Genomic DNA, 14598 nt, shown 5'->3' on the forward strand with positions numbered 1-14598 from the left:
CTGCTAAATGCTTTTATTTTGAGGCACTGTGTAACTTTTGTTTTGAAAAGTGCTACAAAGCATACAGCATAAATTAATCTTTACTTTTTAGTATGTTTTAGTGTCACCTATTGTAAATCTCAAGTGCTGCTGCGTTTTAAATTCCTTAATAAATATCAAATATTCAAGTATTTTTCTAAGGTATTCATTATAAATGAGCTACAAGAAGCAGAACGCTGGTGTAGGCCCTCAACTCTTATCTGTTATTTCATAGTTGTTTCACATTTAATATAATGCAAAAAATCTAAATCTCTTTAAAAAGTCCAACTGCTATTCCCTCTTATTATATTATTTATTTGATATAATTTCTTCTTGGTCACAATTATAACAGGCTATATTCATCCAGAAGTCAGAGAGTGGCTTTGTACTATCAAGCTACATGTAGATCAGCTTTTTCCCTCTACATAAAGAATCAAATCATTAAAGGTGAGAGGAATAAATAAATTAAAAGAAAAGGTGTGAAAGCTTTTAAAGGTGGTATGCAACAAGATCAAAGTCGGTCTTTGAGCTGACGAGACCTGCTGTAACCAGAGTGGTTGGCCCGGTGTTGGCTTACGTTTTTACAGTTTGTTGCTACAGAGTCGGAGGAGACCGTGAACGAGCATCAGTGTTACTGAAGGTTCAACCTGAACTCACGCGAGATCAAAAAGGGTCAAATAAAATGTCCTCGGCGACGAGCCGCAGTGAAACAGATTTGGGAAGTGTCTGAGAGGGTTGTCAGGAATATATTCGCCGACTTTAAAGAGCTCTGGATGAGCACAGAAGTTGTCTCTGCTTTCATTCCGTCACTGCATTAACAGAGGTTTCAGTGCTGCTGCAGGCTGTTATATCAGCTATTCAATGTCAAAGTGTTTGCTGCCGTGAGGCCTGCTGACTCTTTTTAAGTCTGGTGTTTGAGTGTTTGCTTTCCTGGCATTAAAGTGTTTTCTGCTGTTATTACATTTAACGTTCTCTAAAGAAGGGGCAGGTGTTTCTGCACTAGTTTTCTAGTTGTAGTTTTATGAAGTAGTGTTAGCGAGTGTCACTGACTGGGGCTTGAGATGTGACGCTTTGCACAGTTAACGCTCCAGCTTGCAAGCCTCTGGCTACAGCCTGACATCTGAGCTGCAAATCTGTGCGTCTGTGTGTGTGTGTGTGTGTGTGTGTGTGTGTGTGTGTGTGTGTGATAGAGCTGTAAAGCCACCGTTTGACAATGCTCTTTCAGCAGGCCGCCCTGCAGTCGCTCCCGGCTACAGAAGCCAGCTGGGCAATGCAGAGATAGAAACGATGAGATGGGAAGGAGAGAAGAGGAAGGAGAAGGCAGGAGGACGACAGCGCCATCCGGAGGTGAGGATATGAGCGTGAGACTGAGCAGTGGACTGAAGTGTTCCTCTGTCTTAATACGGATGATTTCCCCACATATACAGTAATTCAGAAGTTCACATCTGAAAACCCTTCATTTATGCTTAATAAGTGCAGCAAGTCAATAGTATCAAATATTTTCAAATACAGCCAATTAATTATAACTTTTTGTTTAATGTAACATCTCTTTTTTGAAGCTCTTTTTCTGCCATTTCTGCAACACTCAACTTCAAGGGGACAAAAAAACATGCTAAAGGTGAAGGGGCTGCTGTTTTGTGAAAAATGAAAATGTCTGATTTTAAAAATATATGAGGACAAATTATGCATTTGCGAAATGTAAAGCGTTGACAGTGACATTAACAATGTGTGGAACATGACTGTAAAGTGTGTGAAAGCTGCACCTCACACCTTCATTGTCTTTATCCCCGATTTCTCCACATCTCACTCTTTTATTATCCCTTCATCTCTCTGTCCCTCTGATCACACACACAGTTGCAACGCATCATACACGCAGATGCACAAGCACATACGCGTGTGTGTGTGTGTTTCTGTGCGTCCGCCCATATACACATATTCACACACACACGCACACACACACACACACACAGATGAAACGAATGAAAGCTGTCCTGCTTCTTCTGCCCAGCCTCTGCCAACTTCATTTGCAAATGAAAAGTTTTGCGAGGAGCGTCCTTTTGCTTCTGGGGCATGGCAGCACACTGCGTGTTTGGAGGTGGGGGGTTAGGAGAAAGGAGGGTTTGACAGAGGGTGTGTGTGTGTGTATGTGTGGCAGGAGCCCAGATGAAGCAGCCCTCGCCCGGGGCTCGCTGTCCGCCCGCGGTAGCAGCAAGCCTGTTCCTTCTTCCCCGGCCCGCCGCGACCATTTGTTCCATTAACCAATCTCCTGGAGCCTCTGGTGCAAACACACATACACACACACACAACCACAGGCATACATACTTCAACAACTGCTTGCACAGCTCATACCACACATGGCCCTCCATCCTTCGCTCCATCCCTCCCTCCCTCCTCTGCTCTCCTCCAGACGCACGCACCATCTTTCTTCATGGAGGCCATATGGCCCAGTGAAGCCTGTGGATCTACAGGCACATCTGCGTATATGTTGCTGCTCTCCTTAAAGGGCTGCACAGTGAGCTGTGTGCTCACATAAACACTCACACACCCATACAGCACACGCACACGCACAGCCAAGGCTGACAAACACACTCTGCTGTCACTATGTGTGGTTAAGCAAACGTTGGTGTTATGTTGCTCTGCTGTGTGTGCGTGTGTGTGTACGCGTGTGTGACCCCAGTGTGTACATGCATAGTGATAATTGGTGAAACAGCCTGCGAACAGCTGTGAGGTGAGAAAAGGTTGCGTGGTGTTTGGTGCAGAATGCAGAGGGGAGGAGGAGAAGGAGTAGAGGAGTAAAGTTGGAGAATAAGAGAAGGGCAAAGAGGAAAGTGAAAAGAGATGAAGATGAGGAGAAGAAGGGAAGAGAGGGGGAGACAGAAATCGTGGATTCAAATCTCAGGTATGAACAGGAAAAAGTCTGCAAACTTTTCTCTGCCTTCTTTTAAATTCCTTGTCAACCTATCGGAAATAAAAATACTTTTTATACACAGCAAGTGTATAAATCTGTCTTTCATTCTTCTTATATACAAACTTTGATACACAAAAAAGGAGGAATAATTTTTGATTTTTTCGTTTTTGAAGCTGAATCCAGAGAAAAGAAACTGTGATTTCCTGTCAGAAAAATACAGCGAGGTGCACTGCAGTGTCACGGACAGCTGCACATTCACTCTGACCGCGTCTCGCTCGGGTGCCTCGTCTCGTCACAGAGAAACTGCTGCTGCCAACCACATATTTTACATCTGATTCTTTCCTTATTAACATTTAAGAGACTGGTCACTAAGTACTATACATGAGCAGGAAATAATTTAAGAGCCATAAAAACCCTTGCAAGCATTCCAGGAATTCATCAGTAGATTGTTACTTCAGTGATTCGCACAAACATCTTTCATGTTTCTCTCTTCATCGATCTGAAATAAGCTTTTTGCTTTTGCCAGAATATTTTAGATGACAAATTACTTAAAGCAATCACATAATGATCAATCGAATTCATCTGAAAATAACGGGTTTTGTTAGTTGTGCCTTTAATATCCCGGCATTCAGCTTTAACGAAATAACACGCAGTCATCTCTTTTTTTTCTTTCCGCATCTGTAATTTGGTTGCTTGCCTATAGGATTTATATACTGAGCTTTCTCACAAACGCAACCTTCCCTCACTGAGAAACAAGCTCTCATCATATTTCAACTACTATCAAGTTAATAGAGATTTATTATTTTATCACCTGAAAATTGCATAATAACTAAATAAAATATCAACTAAATCAAATAAAGATTGTGGAAAATAAAATTGTAGATGGCTTGAAAACATTTCCAGTGTTGCTCACTAAATATAAAGTATACACTCAACTTAATAAACCCAAACGTAATGTGTTATTTCTCTTTCTCCATAAAAACACATAGAACCTTTAAATTAAGCAGTGACAGTAAACGAACTCGCTGCGTTCCTGCTCCATCTCTCCGTTCTATCCCTTCATTTCCAGGCAAAAAAAAAACAAAAAACAACAACACAGACATAGTGAAATAAATAATTAAGTGGTGAAGCAAAACATTGTGTGCTAAAACCCCTGTGTAGTTTGGCAATCAGCTTGCCCATGTAAAAATAAATCAAGCTGATTTTCCAAATGTTTTGTGCGTGGTGCGCTGTTGCCGCTCTTCGCAGCACAGATTGCAGGCCGATGGAGAGGCTGTGGGGAGGGGCGGGGCGCTGGATATTGAACTCACTTGCACCAGCTTGTTAACACGTACACCTTAACCCCCGAGTGGCGCGGCAGGGTGCCCACCGAGCGCTCAGGGCCTGCGGGGACCAACTAACGTATACCACATGTATGGAGACACACACACACACACACACACACACACAGAGGATTACGAGAACATGCATGCAATTCAGTACGAGAACAGTGCCATATGTAGGGAGGCTGACGTACCCGCTTTTACACGAGTATACACACATGCGTACAAGCATAACTGCATGCACGCACACACACAAGCATTGGTGATCTACAAACTGCAAGCCATGACTGCAGAGAGTCTCTTTTTTATTTGTTTAAGCTAAAACAAATATGATAAGAATATATTCGTGGCAGGTTTTCAGGTTTTTGAGTTTTGCCCCCGGAGTGCCAGAAATACAACCACATACTGAAAAACCAAGTACCAGCTGCAATGTGGATCACCGTAAACGTTAGTCATACTTTTCTCGCCTCCCTGTCTCTCCCTCATCTCTTTGCTGTGCCTCCTTACAATGAAACATAATGCATAAATACCAAATATATAATGATTTGCTGCCCAGAACTAATAAATGCATTCCGAAACATACACACTTTCGACTCGAAAGAATCATCTCAGAAAATGAACTCCAAAAATGTGGTCAAGCGGCTTGACAGTCACTCCAAAAGTGACCTCATGTAGAACTGAACTCAAGAGATTTTTAAATATCAGGAGGATTCATCAACCCAGTAAGTGTCAAAGCAGAAAATAAAACTCACTAAATGCCAAGAGTGATTATCGTGGTTCAGTTGGGAGAAGAGAGAAGTTAGGTGCCAACTTCCCAGCCAATCCACTTTTGGCAGCCAGATTCCTACTCTGCTAAACCTCCTGAGAACATGCAATAGCAACCCATACACACACACACACACACACACACTCACACATAAAAATACCACCATAACATATGCGCGGAAACATACATAATATTCACACTTCACACTCCTTGACAACTTAGATTGTTTTTCTTTACACAAAAAGAGTCACACACAGGCAAGAGACAGCTGTGACTTGGTAAACTTTGTTTTTTTGGCAGCGTCTGACTGTCGACAGGTTAACACCGGTGGGTGGTAGACAATATGTAGTGTCAGGGATGGAGCAGGAGAAAAGGGTGCGCGAGTGTGTGTTTGGTTTTGTGTACGCGGAAGGTGGAGTTGGGGGGTGGGGTGGCACTGGGGTAGAGATCCTGCAGAGTGGGGCAACAACACCCACACGCCCTCGCCCACATTGGCAAAGCCAGGCTTCATGCCAGGCGCCCTGTGGAGACACACACCAACTGGGCTCCACACTCAGGGAGGAAGAGACCCCCGCATCACACACACACACCCACACACACAGGTACAGGTACTGTACAGCCAAAGATGGACCCACTTTTGCAGCTTTTATAAGTAAATGTTTCCAAAATCACACCCTATATGTTTCACAGAGCAAAAATAGTTAATATATTTATTCTTTTACCTTTTGTAATTGAGTTTCACAGTTCTAAGATGTAAAATTATACACTTTAGTGTGTATTGCCCTCAAAAATGTCCACAATGTAGTGAAAAATGTGGTGCTGATAGCATGTGTACAACTTTTCAATATTTTTCGACTAATCAATTTATTGTTTCGTCCACAAAATGTCAGATAATAATAGAAAAAGTGCATCACAGCTTCTCAAAGCCCAAGCTGACATCATTCAGATTTCTAGTTTTGTCTAACCAACAGTCGAAAAACCCAAAGATAATCTGTCCAATGTCATAAGAGACGAACGTGCACTGAGTGCTCACACATGTTCTGTCCTCTTTTGACCACCACAAGTGATGTCATGGGAGTGAATAACTAGTTTATTCTTTCCAGCACGAACAAGAGGAAAAGTTGTGTTTTTTGATCAGAGGACTGTTTGATGTGCAGCCTGATTCAGTAGAAAATGTTGCCACTGCACAGACAGCAGGAGAGTAAACTGCTGATGACACAAAAACCACTGTGTCAACAAAAAACAAAACAATTTTTCTAATAATTAAACATTAGATGTGCACAAGAAGGACTGGTTAGGGACAGATTGTGAAGAAAACTGCCTGCTGCCAGATTCAAACTGAGAGATATTAAAACTAAAAAGCACTTTGGGAACATTTAACTCCAACAAGGCTGCTGTTATTTTAATAATAAAAAATGTTTTGATCTCGATATTGACTCGTGCTTCAAAATACACACCGTGATAGACAATCAAAAGATACATGTGCCAGTTTTTCATTCAAATAAGTTCTTGGGGGAAATAAATCAGAGATGTTCAGAAACATTACTGAAAACACAATCGTTGAGTGAGGAACTAACAAATCATAATTGCATAACTCAAATGTTTATCTGTTAGTATACATCTCAAATCTCATTGCCTAAAATGGACCAAAAATATCCTAAAAAATTAGAGAAATATGTAAGATGTATTTATATACAGAATGTGTAGCTGTGTGTGTATTATGTATTACTGTAGGTGTATTTGCCTACCTGTCCTTCATGCGCTGGTGCATGCGGCCGTGTTGGACACACTGTTCCTCCATGTCGGAGCAGCGAGCTCTCAGACTCTTAACGGTCTCCTCTAGGTGTTGCTTCTCCAGAGCCAGCTGCTCCATCTCACTTCTACACACACAGACGCGCACACACGCGCACACACACACACACACACACACAGAGTTAATACAGATGTACAAATGTACCTTACGAATGCACTATGTACCACAAAAAATGCAAATAGTCAAATACTAAATAGTGTTTTATTAAAAATGATACGCTTTGTGGTAACACTGTCGGTACAGTGCAGAGTGTTTCAGAATGAGACATAAGAAAGATGCAAAATAGAGGCAAAATACAAATTCAATAAAGAAAATAAAGAAATAAGACTAAGCAAAGTCACGGTCTAAGGGGTTTAAGGGGGTCCACAGTCTCCACAGATCTTTGGAGCTGTGGTAGTAATAACTGTTTAGAAATCTTTCCTAAATATGCACTCAGTTGCCAATTTATTAGGTACACCTACCATAACTACAACTAATGCAGTCCAATATGACAGATGCAATAAATCTCCCCTTCATGAACGTTATAATATTCAGTTTTTGTTGAAACAGTTTTAGAGATGTGTTGATTCACCTGTATGATCATTCTGCAGTTTGTGGTGCTGTCGAATTGTGCTGCGTTATACAGACTGGTGTTTCTAATATTTTGTCCACCCCATTCATATCAATGAGGGTGAGCTAAATAACAGAAACACCTCTCTGTATGATGCATAGCAGTTCAGCAGCACCACAAACTACTTCCTCGATCAGACAGTTCAATCAACATCATAACCCTCGTGAAGGGAGGATTTATTACAGGACTGTCTTTGCTGGTATTAGACTCTATTAGTTTTAGCTCAGTGCACCTACATTTCCTTTTTTTAATATATGACAGCAATAACAGAGATACAGACAGGAAGTGTGTGCAGAGAAAGAGGGGTATGACATGCAGCAAAAGGTCCCTGGTCGGACATTGAGGCTCCGTGGAATGCTTCTTAACCACGAGTCCACCGGATGCCCTGAACCACATCATTACACTGGCCGGTCAGCGGGAGCGGACCTCGTAAGAGCCACAGTCAGACTAACAACTGAAAACAATTTATCTGGAGTTTTCTTGTTCATCATGCGGCAACTGTCTCAGTGTAACCTCACTTAGCCTGACCGAGGCCGTCCAGCAGGACTTTAACCGCTACACTGGGCTTGGACTCCAGGAGCTCAAACAGCCTGAGGCACGAAACTCACCAACACCACGCGGCTGCTAAACTACATAACACACACATACAGCAGATGCAGGGTATGAGCCTTCATGATAGTGTGTCAGCATGTGTGTGAAATCCTCCCCATAAAAATCACATTCAAGGCCGTAGCCGTTACTGTGTACACATGTGTGTGTGTTTGGTATTGATGTCCGTCCATAAGAAAACACACACGGTACTTTGGTGTGTGTATTGTGTGCACGTGTCCTGTGCTTGGTGAGGCCACTGCGGTCTGGCAGGGCCAGATTGGGGGCTGTCATGTGACTAATGTGCAGCACAGCTCCAACAGCTGACAGGACACTGGGCCCAGGGTCACTCTCTCTCTCTCTCACACACACACACAAACACACACAAGTACACAAGCACATACAAGTACACAAGCACACACAGGCAGCCCAGATGGAGAGCTGTGCGGGCCTGCTGTGACTACTGTAGCATCAGGTTAACAAGAAAACAGGTCAGACTGGGAAGCAGTATGTAGTATGTTGACATGATCTGTCCAAACAGCCTGGATAGATGATGCTGCATGAAATGATGGAACAGATAGACGGATTAAACAAGCGAGCGAGTAAATAAATAACTGGAAAAGAGACGCTGTGTATATATACGCAACTAAATTTCAACTCACCATATGAAAATGTTTTCGTGGGAGAAAAAGATAAATGAATAAGTATGGATGCCAGTCGGTTAGAAAGCAAATGATGAGCGAGTGAAAGAAGATGAAAACATAATTGAGTGAATGAATTGTCAAACAAAGAGGAAATTTAATGAAAGAATGAAAGAGAAAATACTGACCTGCTGTTTCCCGTCAGCTCCTCCAGTTTGACTCCCAGCGCGCAGCACTCATCCTTCAGCTTCCCGATCAAGGAATTCTGGGAACTCAGCAGACCATCCAACTCTCCAACTGCAATCAATCATGGGAACGATGTTTCTTACTGCGGGGTTAACCGTCATGGGTGATTTTGTCTACTGTGTTTTCGTAAGGTGCAGTGCGGTGACCTGTCAGGGCCACTGTAGACAGGGGTTGAATCAATATCTCACTTCAATTAGACACTTTTACTTTTCAGCCCACACGCCTACACTCAGACATTGTCAAACTCGAAAGCCTGCCTCAGGCCTTTTATTAGTGGACAACAACATGAATTGCCTTCCTCTCTCTAATAATCAGGCCATGTTTATCTGCATTTGCTCCTAGCACATAGTTTAATAACACAAATGACTTTTCATTTTCTGAAATCATCAATTATTAGCAAGCTTTGTCTTGTTTCAACATCAATAACTGCTCAGAGCATCTGTGTCATTTTGAGTTAGAGACACTGCCTGTCATTGTGTAAATCCAGTTTACACACCCCCCAGTTTACAGAATGTAGGCTACATGTACTGTACACAGTATCTATAGCATCTTGTATATCTGTACACTGTCATCTCTATCTCCCTCTGTCTCTCGTAAATCCTCACCCTGATCCAAAAACTGAGCCAAACCCCAACTAAACTAACCCTTTCAAACCTAATATGTTCACATGTCATTAATGAGCTTACAGTTTAACTCTTCTTACATTGAAACTTGTTCTTAATCTGTGGTGGCAGTTCTTTGCTGCACCTGCTTCTTATCTGTATTGAACAAACTCCAGTCCATGCAGTAGACTGTTCCTGTCATTAAGACCACACCATCTGATTGCAACAAAAACTAAAAATAAAATTTGATTTATGACTCCAATTTACAACGGCACAAGAAAACCAAGTAAGTAAAAACCAAGTCAGTTAAACTGTGAAACACTGCGAGGGAAAATATTGATGGCTGACTGTTCTCAAGCCCATAAAATTAAATAGTGTTACAGTTACAATTAACTGCAGGGCTGCAATGAAGTGTTTCTTTGTGGGGAATACTAAAACTGTGACTAGGATTTGAGTGATCTTTCGCACCTTAAGTCGTGCTTTGATTTAATTAAAGTATCAAATGAACTGAAAAAAGCAAATGTCTTCAACTTTTTTGCAACTGTTGTTCAACAAACTACCTAATGTACTGTATTAATGGTAAGTAATAATACTTAGAGAGCATCATGGCTACTTCTATTAACACATACTATACATTTTCAAGAGCAGGCCAACCAAACAGTCTCACATACATGAGGAAATCATCTACATTACAGACAGAGCTTGACAATGAAATCTATTGTGACAAATACTGCACCAACAGCAAGATACATATGTCTCTTTGAATCTATTCCAAAAAATGCTTTTGCAGACATTCACGTTAAAATCAAAACTGTTCAAACGACAGGCGGAGATGTACAGAGCAAAAGCAGAAGTACAGAGGATCGAGAATGGAAAAGTGTGTGCGAAGGGTAAAACGAGATGGAGAAAGAGAGGGAGATCGCTGTTTGAAAGCGCTTTCTTTCTCCTTTCCACCCTTCCTGCCACGTCCTCATCCGCTCATGGGGGCCTCTTTCTGAACAATCCAACACTGGGCTTTCATCATTCCTTTGAAATGATCCACGTTCCGCTCTCCAACATATGTCTGCTCTTTTAAAATAACAATGGCTGCCGTTTGGATGGAGGCAATGATCCACCTGCTCCAGCATTCTGTTACAGTCAACCAAAACCAAAAACACCAAGGACTCGCAGTCTTTGAAAAGTAGCTCAGACTTGTGAAGAGTTTTTTTTTTTTTTTTTTGCATACAGTAGATATTAGGGGGGGGGATGCAAAAAAAGTAGATAAAGACCGATGACGGTAGATCTCTGTGATGCATAACATTTACCTGCAGGCTGAAATTTGACTCTACGCTTTTGTTATTTCTCTCTCTTTATGTGCTACGACAATACAAAACAGGAAATTAGGACTGGGAGAGGTGTAAAGGCCAACGCCCAATAATGGTTCACTCTGGGCTTGGAATGTAATATTATTTCCTTTCACTGGCCCCATATTGTGTCTCTAAAGTGAGTTACCGCTAACCTTTTTTCATTCCGCTAACCGCTACCGTTACCATTACGGTAGCCGTAACCATTACCGCTAACCTTTTTTCATTCCACTCTATACAGATCACTGCCATAGATAATGCATGGAGGGCAGAAATTGGATGCTACAGAGCATGAAACTAAACTACACAAACTCACAGACGTGCGCACACACGTACACTCAACAAAGTTTGGTCAGTGCTGGAAAAGTTGCATGAAGAATGCTAATTAGCTGAACAGGCTTTGAATGCGTCTGGCCATGCGTAGGCCAAAAAGAACCCTGGGACACAGAAACACAGCAGAACTGGCACTGGAAACAAACAGAGAAAAAATGAGTGAGGGAGGGATGGAGAGAAGAAGCGTGGCAGGGAGGGAGGGACGGACGGAGAGAAACAAATATCTGATATCATCTAGAGGCTGCTCTGTACGCATTTACTCAAAAAAGAAACATGAAAAAAAAATCTGAAAAAAGGTAGGAGGGAGCGGAAAAAAAGGGAGAGGGGGACGGATGGATGGAAGGACAAACGGATGGACAGAGAGGCGGGATTTGGAGAGCAAGAAAGCTAATTATCCAGCTCGTCTGTTGGGTTGCACGGGGAGAGGAAGTGATGCGAGCTACTAAAGGACGTCCACCCCTCCATCCCCTCCCCATCCACAGTTTCCTGCTGTGCTCTGATGTCAGCTCTCTTTAGACAACATGTGTGCTGCCGACATGAGCCAGAAACAAACCCTTTGTTTACCCCCCCCGCTTCCCTCCCTCCATCCATTCCTCCCTCTATACCCTCCATCTTTGTTCTGCGTACCAGCAGGCTCCCTGGTTGTTGAAGGGAACCACAGGTAAATAAAAAGATAAGGGTGGGAGGGAGGGAGCGAGCGGCTGAGGGTGGGTGGTGGGTGTGGGGGGGGGGGGGTCCAGATGGTGCAACAGATGTGCTAGCAGCAGCAGCTCTGCTGTGCAGACAGACAGCGAGCTCTGAGCTGGGTCTCTGTGCTCTGCTCCCATCACCTTCCCTCCGCTCTGCCCTCTCTTCTCCTCTCACGGCTCTGTACTCTGCTCTGCTCTTTTGAGGTCACTTTAGCTCAGCCTTGTTCGGCTCAAATGAGTTGTGTTCTCGCGCATCCCCTCCCTCTCTGGCCACGCTGTGTTGGTGGGGAGCAAGGTGGCACAGCAAGAAGGCAAAACCATCCTTCAACTGGAAGATGCAGGTTCAAGACCCGGTTCCAGCAAAGAACCACCCTGCTGAGGTGTCCTTGAGGATGAGACTGAGACCCTCCCAGCTCCAGCTGCGATTCTGTAGCTGACCCTGATCAACTTTGCTGTTTTGTTGCTTACAGTTTTGGGTATTTTCACTCTGTGCGCTCCATCATATTCAGTTCTGCTTTGTTCTGTTCTGGTCCCTGCCCCCCCGCACACACATCACACTCCCCTCCGTGTGAGACAACTAATATGGCCGTGTACCACAGTGGCCTACAGTAAATCTACTGAAATTAAAAAGGTGACGACATGTCTCTGTGTATCCACGTAGAGATTTTCTGAAGTGTGTGCGGCTCTCCACTGAAAAAAACCTTTTATTCTGCCCTTTGGGAAGTCGGACACCCAGTGTGGCTCCGTCGCATCTGCCAGACACGATCCACTGCCTGCTAGCAGGTGGGCCGATGGCCATCAGACGCAGGACTGGAGAGTAAAATCAACGTGTGAATGTATATAAATGCTGATATCTATTGCCAATTAATATTAATTTAATATGAAATGACACATTTCATTAATTATTGGTTACTGGTTGTTGAAACTACTTCTTGTTTAGGTCTCTTCTCCTCCAAAATCTGTATAGCAGGAGAAAGAATGCTACAATTTTCCTTCTGCGACAAGAAAAAAAGAAAAGAAAATGAAGATAAGACGGCGTGCTGTGTACAGTAATTAAAACAAGTTAAGTAGAGGGACAAAGTTTCTGTTTTCACATTGATCATAAATGAGCTGCAAACATGTATTCGATATGCTTGTAAAACAAAGAGTGTTGGCAAAACAACTCCTAACAAAACGTGGCGGCTGAGGGACAGACTGCTTGAAGACGATCCGCCTCTGAAACGTTTCCAGTGAACATTTGAACTGCGACGGAGATGTGACGGAGCTGCGGCGCAACCGAAACTCGATGCAGCTGTATTTAGTGGACGTTCACTGCACTTCCACAACACAAGAATCTCAACTAAAGGTAGTCCTTTGATGAGCAAAATATGGAGAGGAAATTAAAGCTGTGCTTTTGAAGAAGCGATATCCTGCAGGATACGTAACTGCCTTTAAAACAGGTCAGATATCTTTGATACGTCACAGAGGTGGGAGGAGACAGTGTCTGACAGGTGTGACAGTATTTTGGTCCTGGACCTCTACTGAAGCCAAACCCAGTGAAGCACTGACCTCTCTGCAGGTGTTCAGCCTCTGTTCGCTCCAGCAGCACAGCCAGCTCTCTCTCCCTCTCCTGTGCTGAAAGGGTCACAGACGCCATTTCCTCCTCATGAGCCCGTTCAGCACTTTCTCTGTCCTGTCTGGGGAAAAGGACCAGGATGTTTTAGGAACAATTAAACCACCATCCTTCTTGTAAAAATAATAATAATTTATCCACATTTTCTATCAATGATGATTAGCTTGGTGGTCTTTGCTCAGCTGCCTATAGTGTGAGTAAAATCAGTTTTCATTTAAACAGAGGTGCTAAATGTTAGTCAGTGTTAGTGCTGGAGATGACTGACTCATCTACCAGTGGTGGAGCATGAGAAACATTTCCACACACTGTTGGCTTCAACTTCTGTCTTAAACATGTCATTTGTTTTCAACTGACCATGACTAAAAATAAAGGCTTGTTTAACTTGTGTTTTCAAAAAACACTAAGGTAAACAACTTAATGCTTGGTTTAACTCTTCTATTCTATGCATCTAAAGGCACATCAATAAATTGACAACAGGTTCCAGCTTGTGTTTTGGTGGATGTATCAGTATGAACAGTGCTGAAAGCAGGAAATGTAATTGCTCTCAAAGTGAGATGTGCAAACCGAGTGATGTGAAATGCCAAAGATCATACTCGTTAGTGTCAATTTCAACATGAATATGAAGAACAAATGTAGGCCATGAATTTTGTTCAGGGAGTTCTCAGTCAAACACCAGCAACCTGTTTACAACACATCAGTTAGGATCAGCAGCCGAGTGATCAGAGCATTCCTAGTAAAAGAAAGACTGCTGGCTGAACAGAGGTGAGGGAGAGAGCAGGAGGAGAGAACACGGTGTTCAACAAGAGAATGAAGGAAAGGACAGAGAGGAGAATGACAGAAAAGACTCGGGGGGTAGACGAGTAAAAGCGTCGGGCCACTGTCAGCCTGAAGACCCCTGAGTGATACTGCAGCTGTCTACAAAGCACACACACACACATACATACACACACACACATAGAAATACAAGGGTCAATTACAGAGTGGGCCAGACTTAAAGCTTCATCCACTGAAGTCACGGATGCAGCAAACGTTAAAGAAAAGCCATATTTGCTTAACCTGTTTGTGCATTTCCTGTAGAATTTCCATAAATATGTAACACTAATGGCA

The 14598-nt window shown here is 42.9% G+C and overlaps 1 protein-coding gene across 1 annotated transcript in view; it reads right to left on the minus strand.

Annotated features, from left to right (window-relative positions):
* sdccag8 (SHH signaling and ciliogenesis regulator sdccag8) overlaps positions 1–14598 on the minus strand; it is a 45289-nt gene that overhangs the window by 9950 nt on the left and 20741 nt on the right. The window contains exons 14-16 of the mRNA XM_041946882.1: positions 13428–13555; positions 8855–8963; positions 6763–6894 (exon numbers count right to left, since the gene is read on the minus strand). Of these exons, the coding sequence (XP_041802816.1) occupies positions 6763–6894; positions 8855–8963; positions 13428–13555 (369 nt within the window). The remainder of the gene's footprint in view (positions 1–6762; positions 6895–8854; positions 8964–13427; positions 13556–14598) is intronic.

Source organism: Chelmon rostratus, chromosome 11, assembly GCF_017976325.1.
Source record: "Chelmon rostratus isolate fCheRos1 chromosome 11, fCheRos1.pri, whole genome shotgun sequence".
NCBI classification, from domain to species: domain Eukaryota; kingdom Metazoa; phylum Chordata; class Actinopteri; order Chaetodontiformes; family Chaetodontidae; genus Chelmon; species Chelmon rostratus.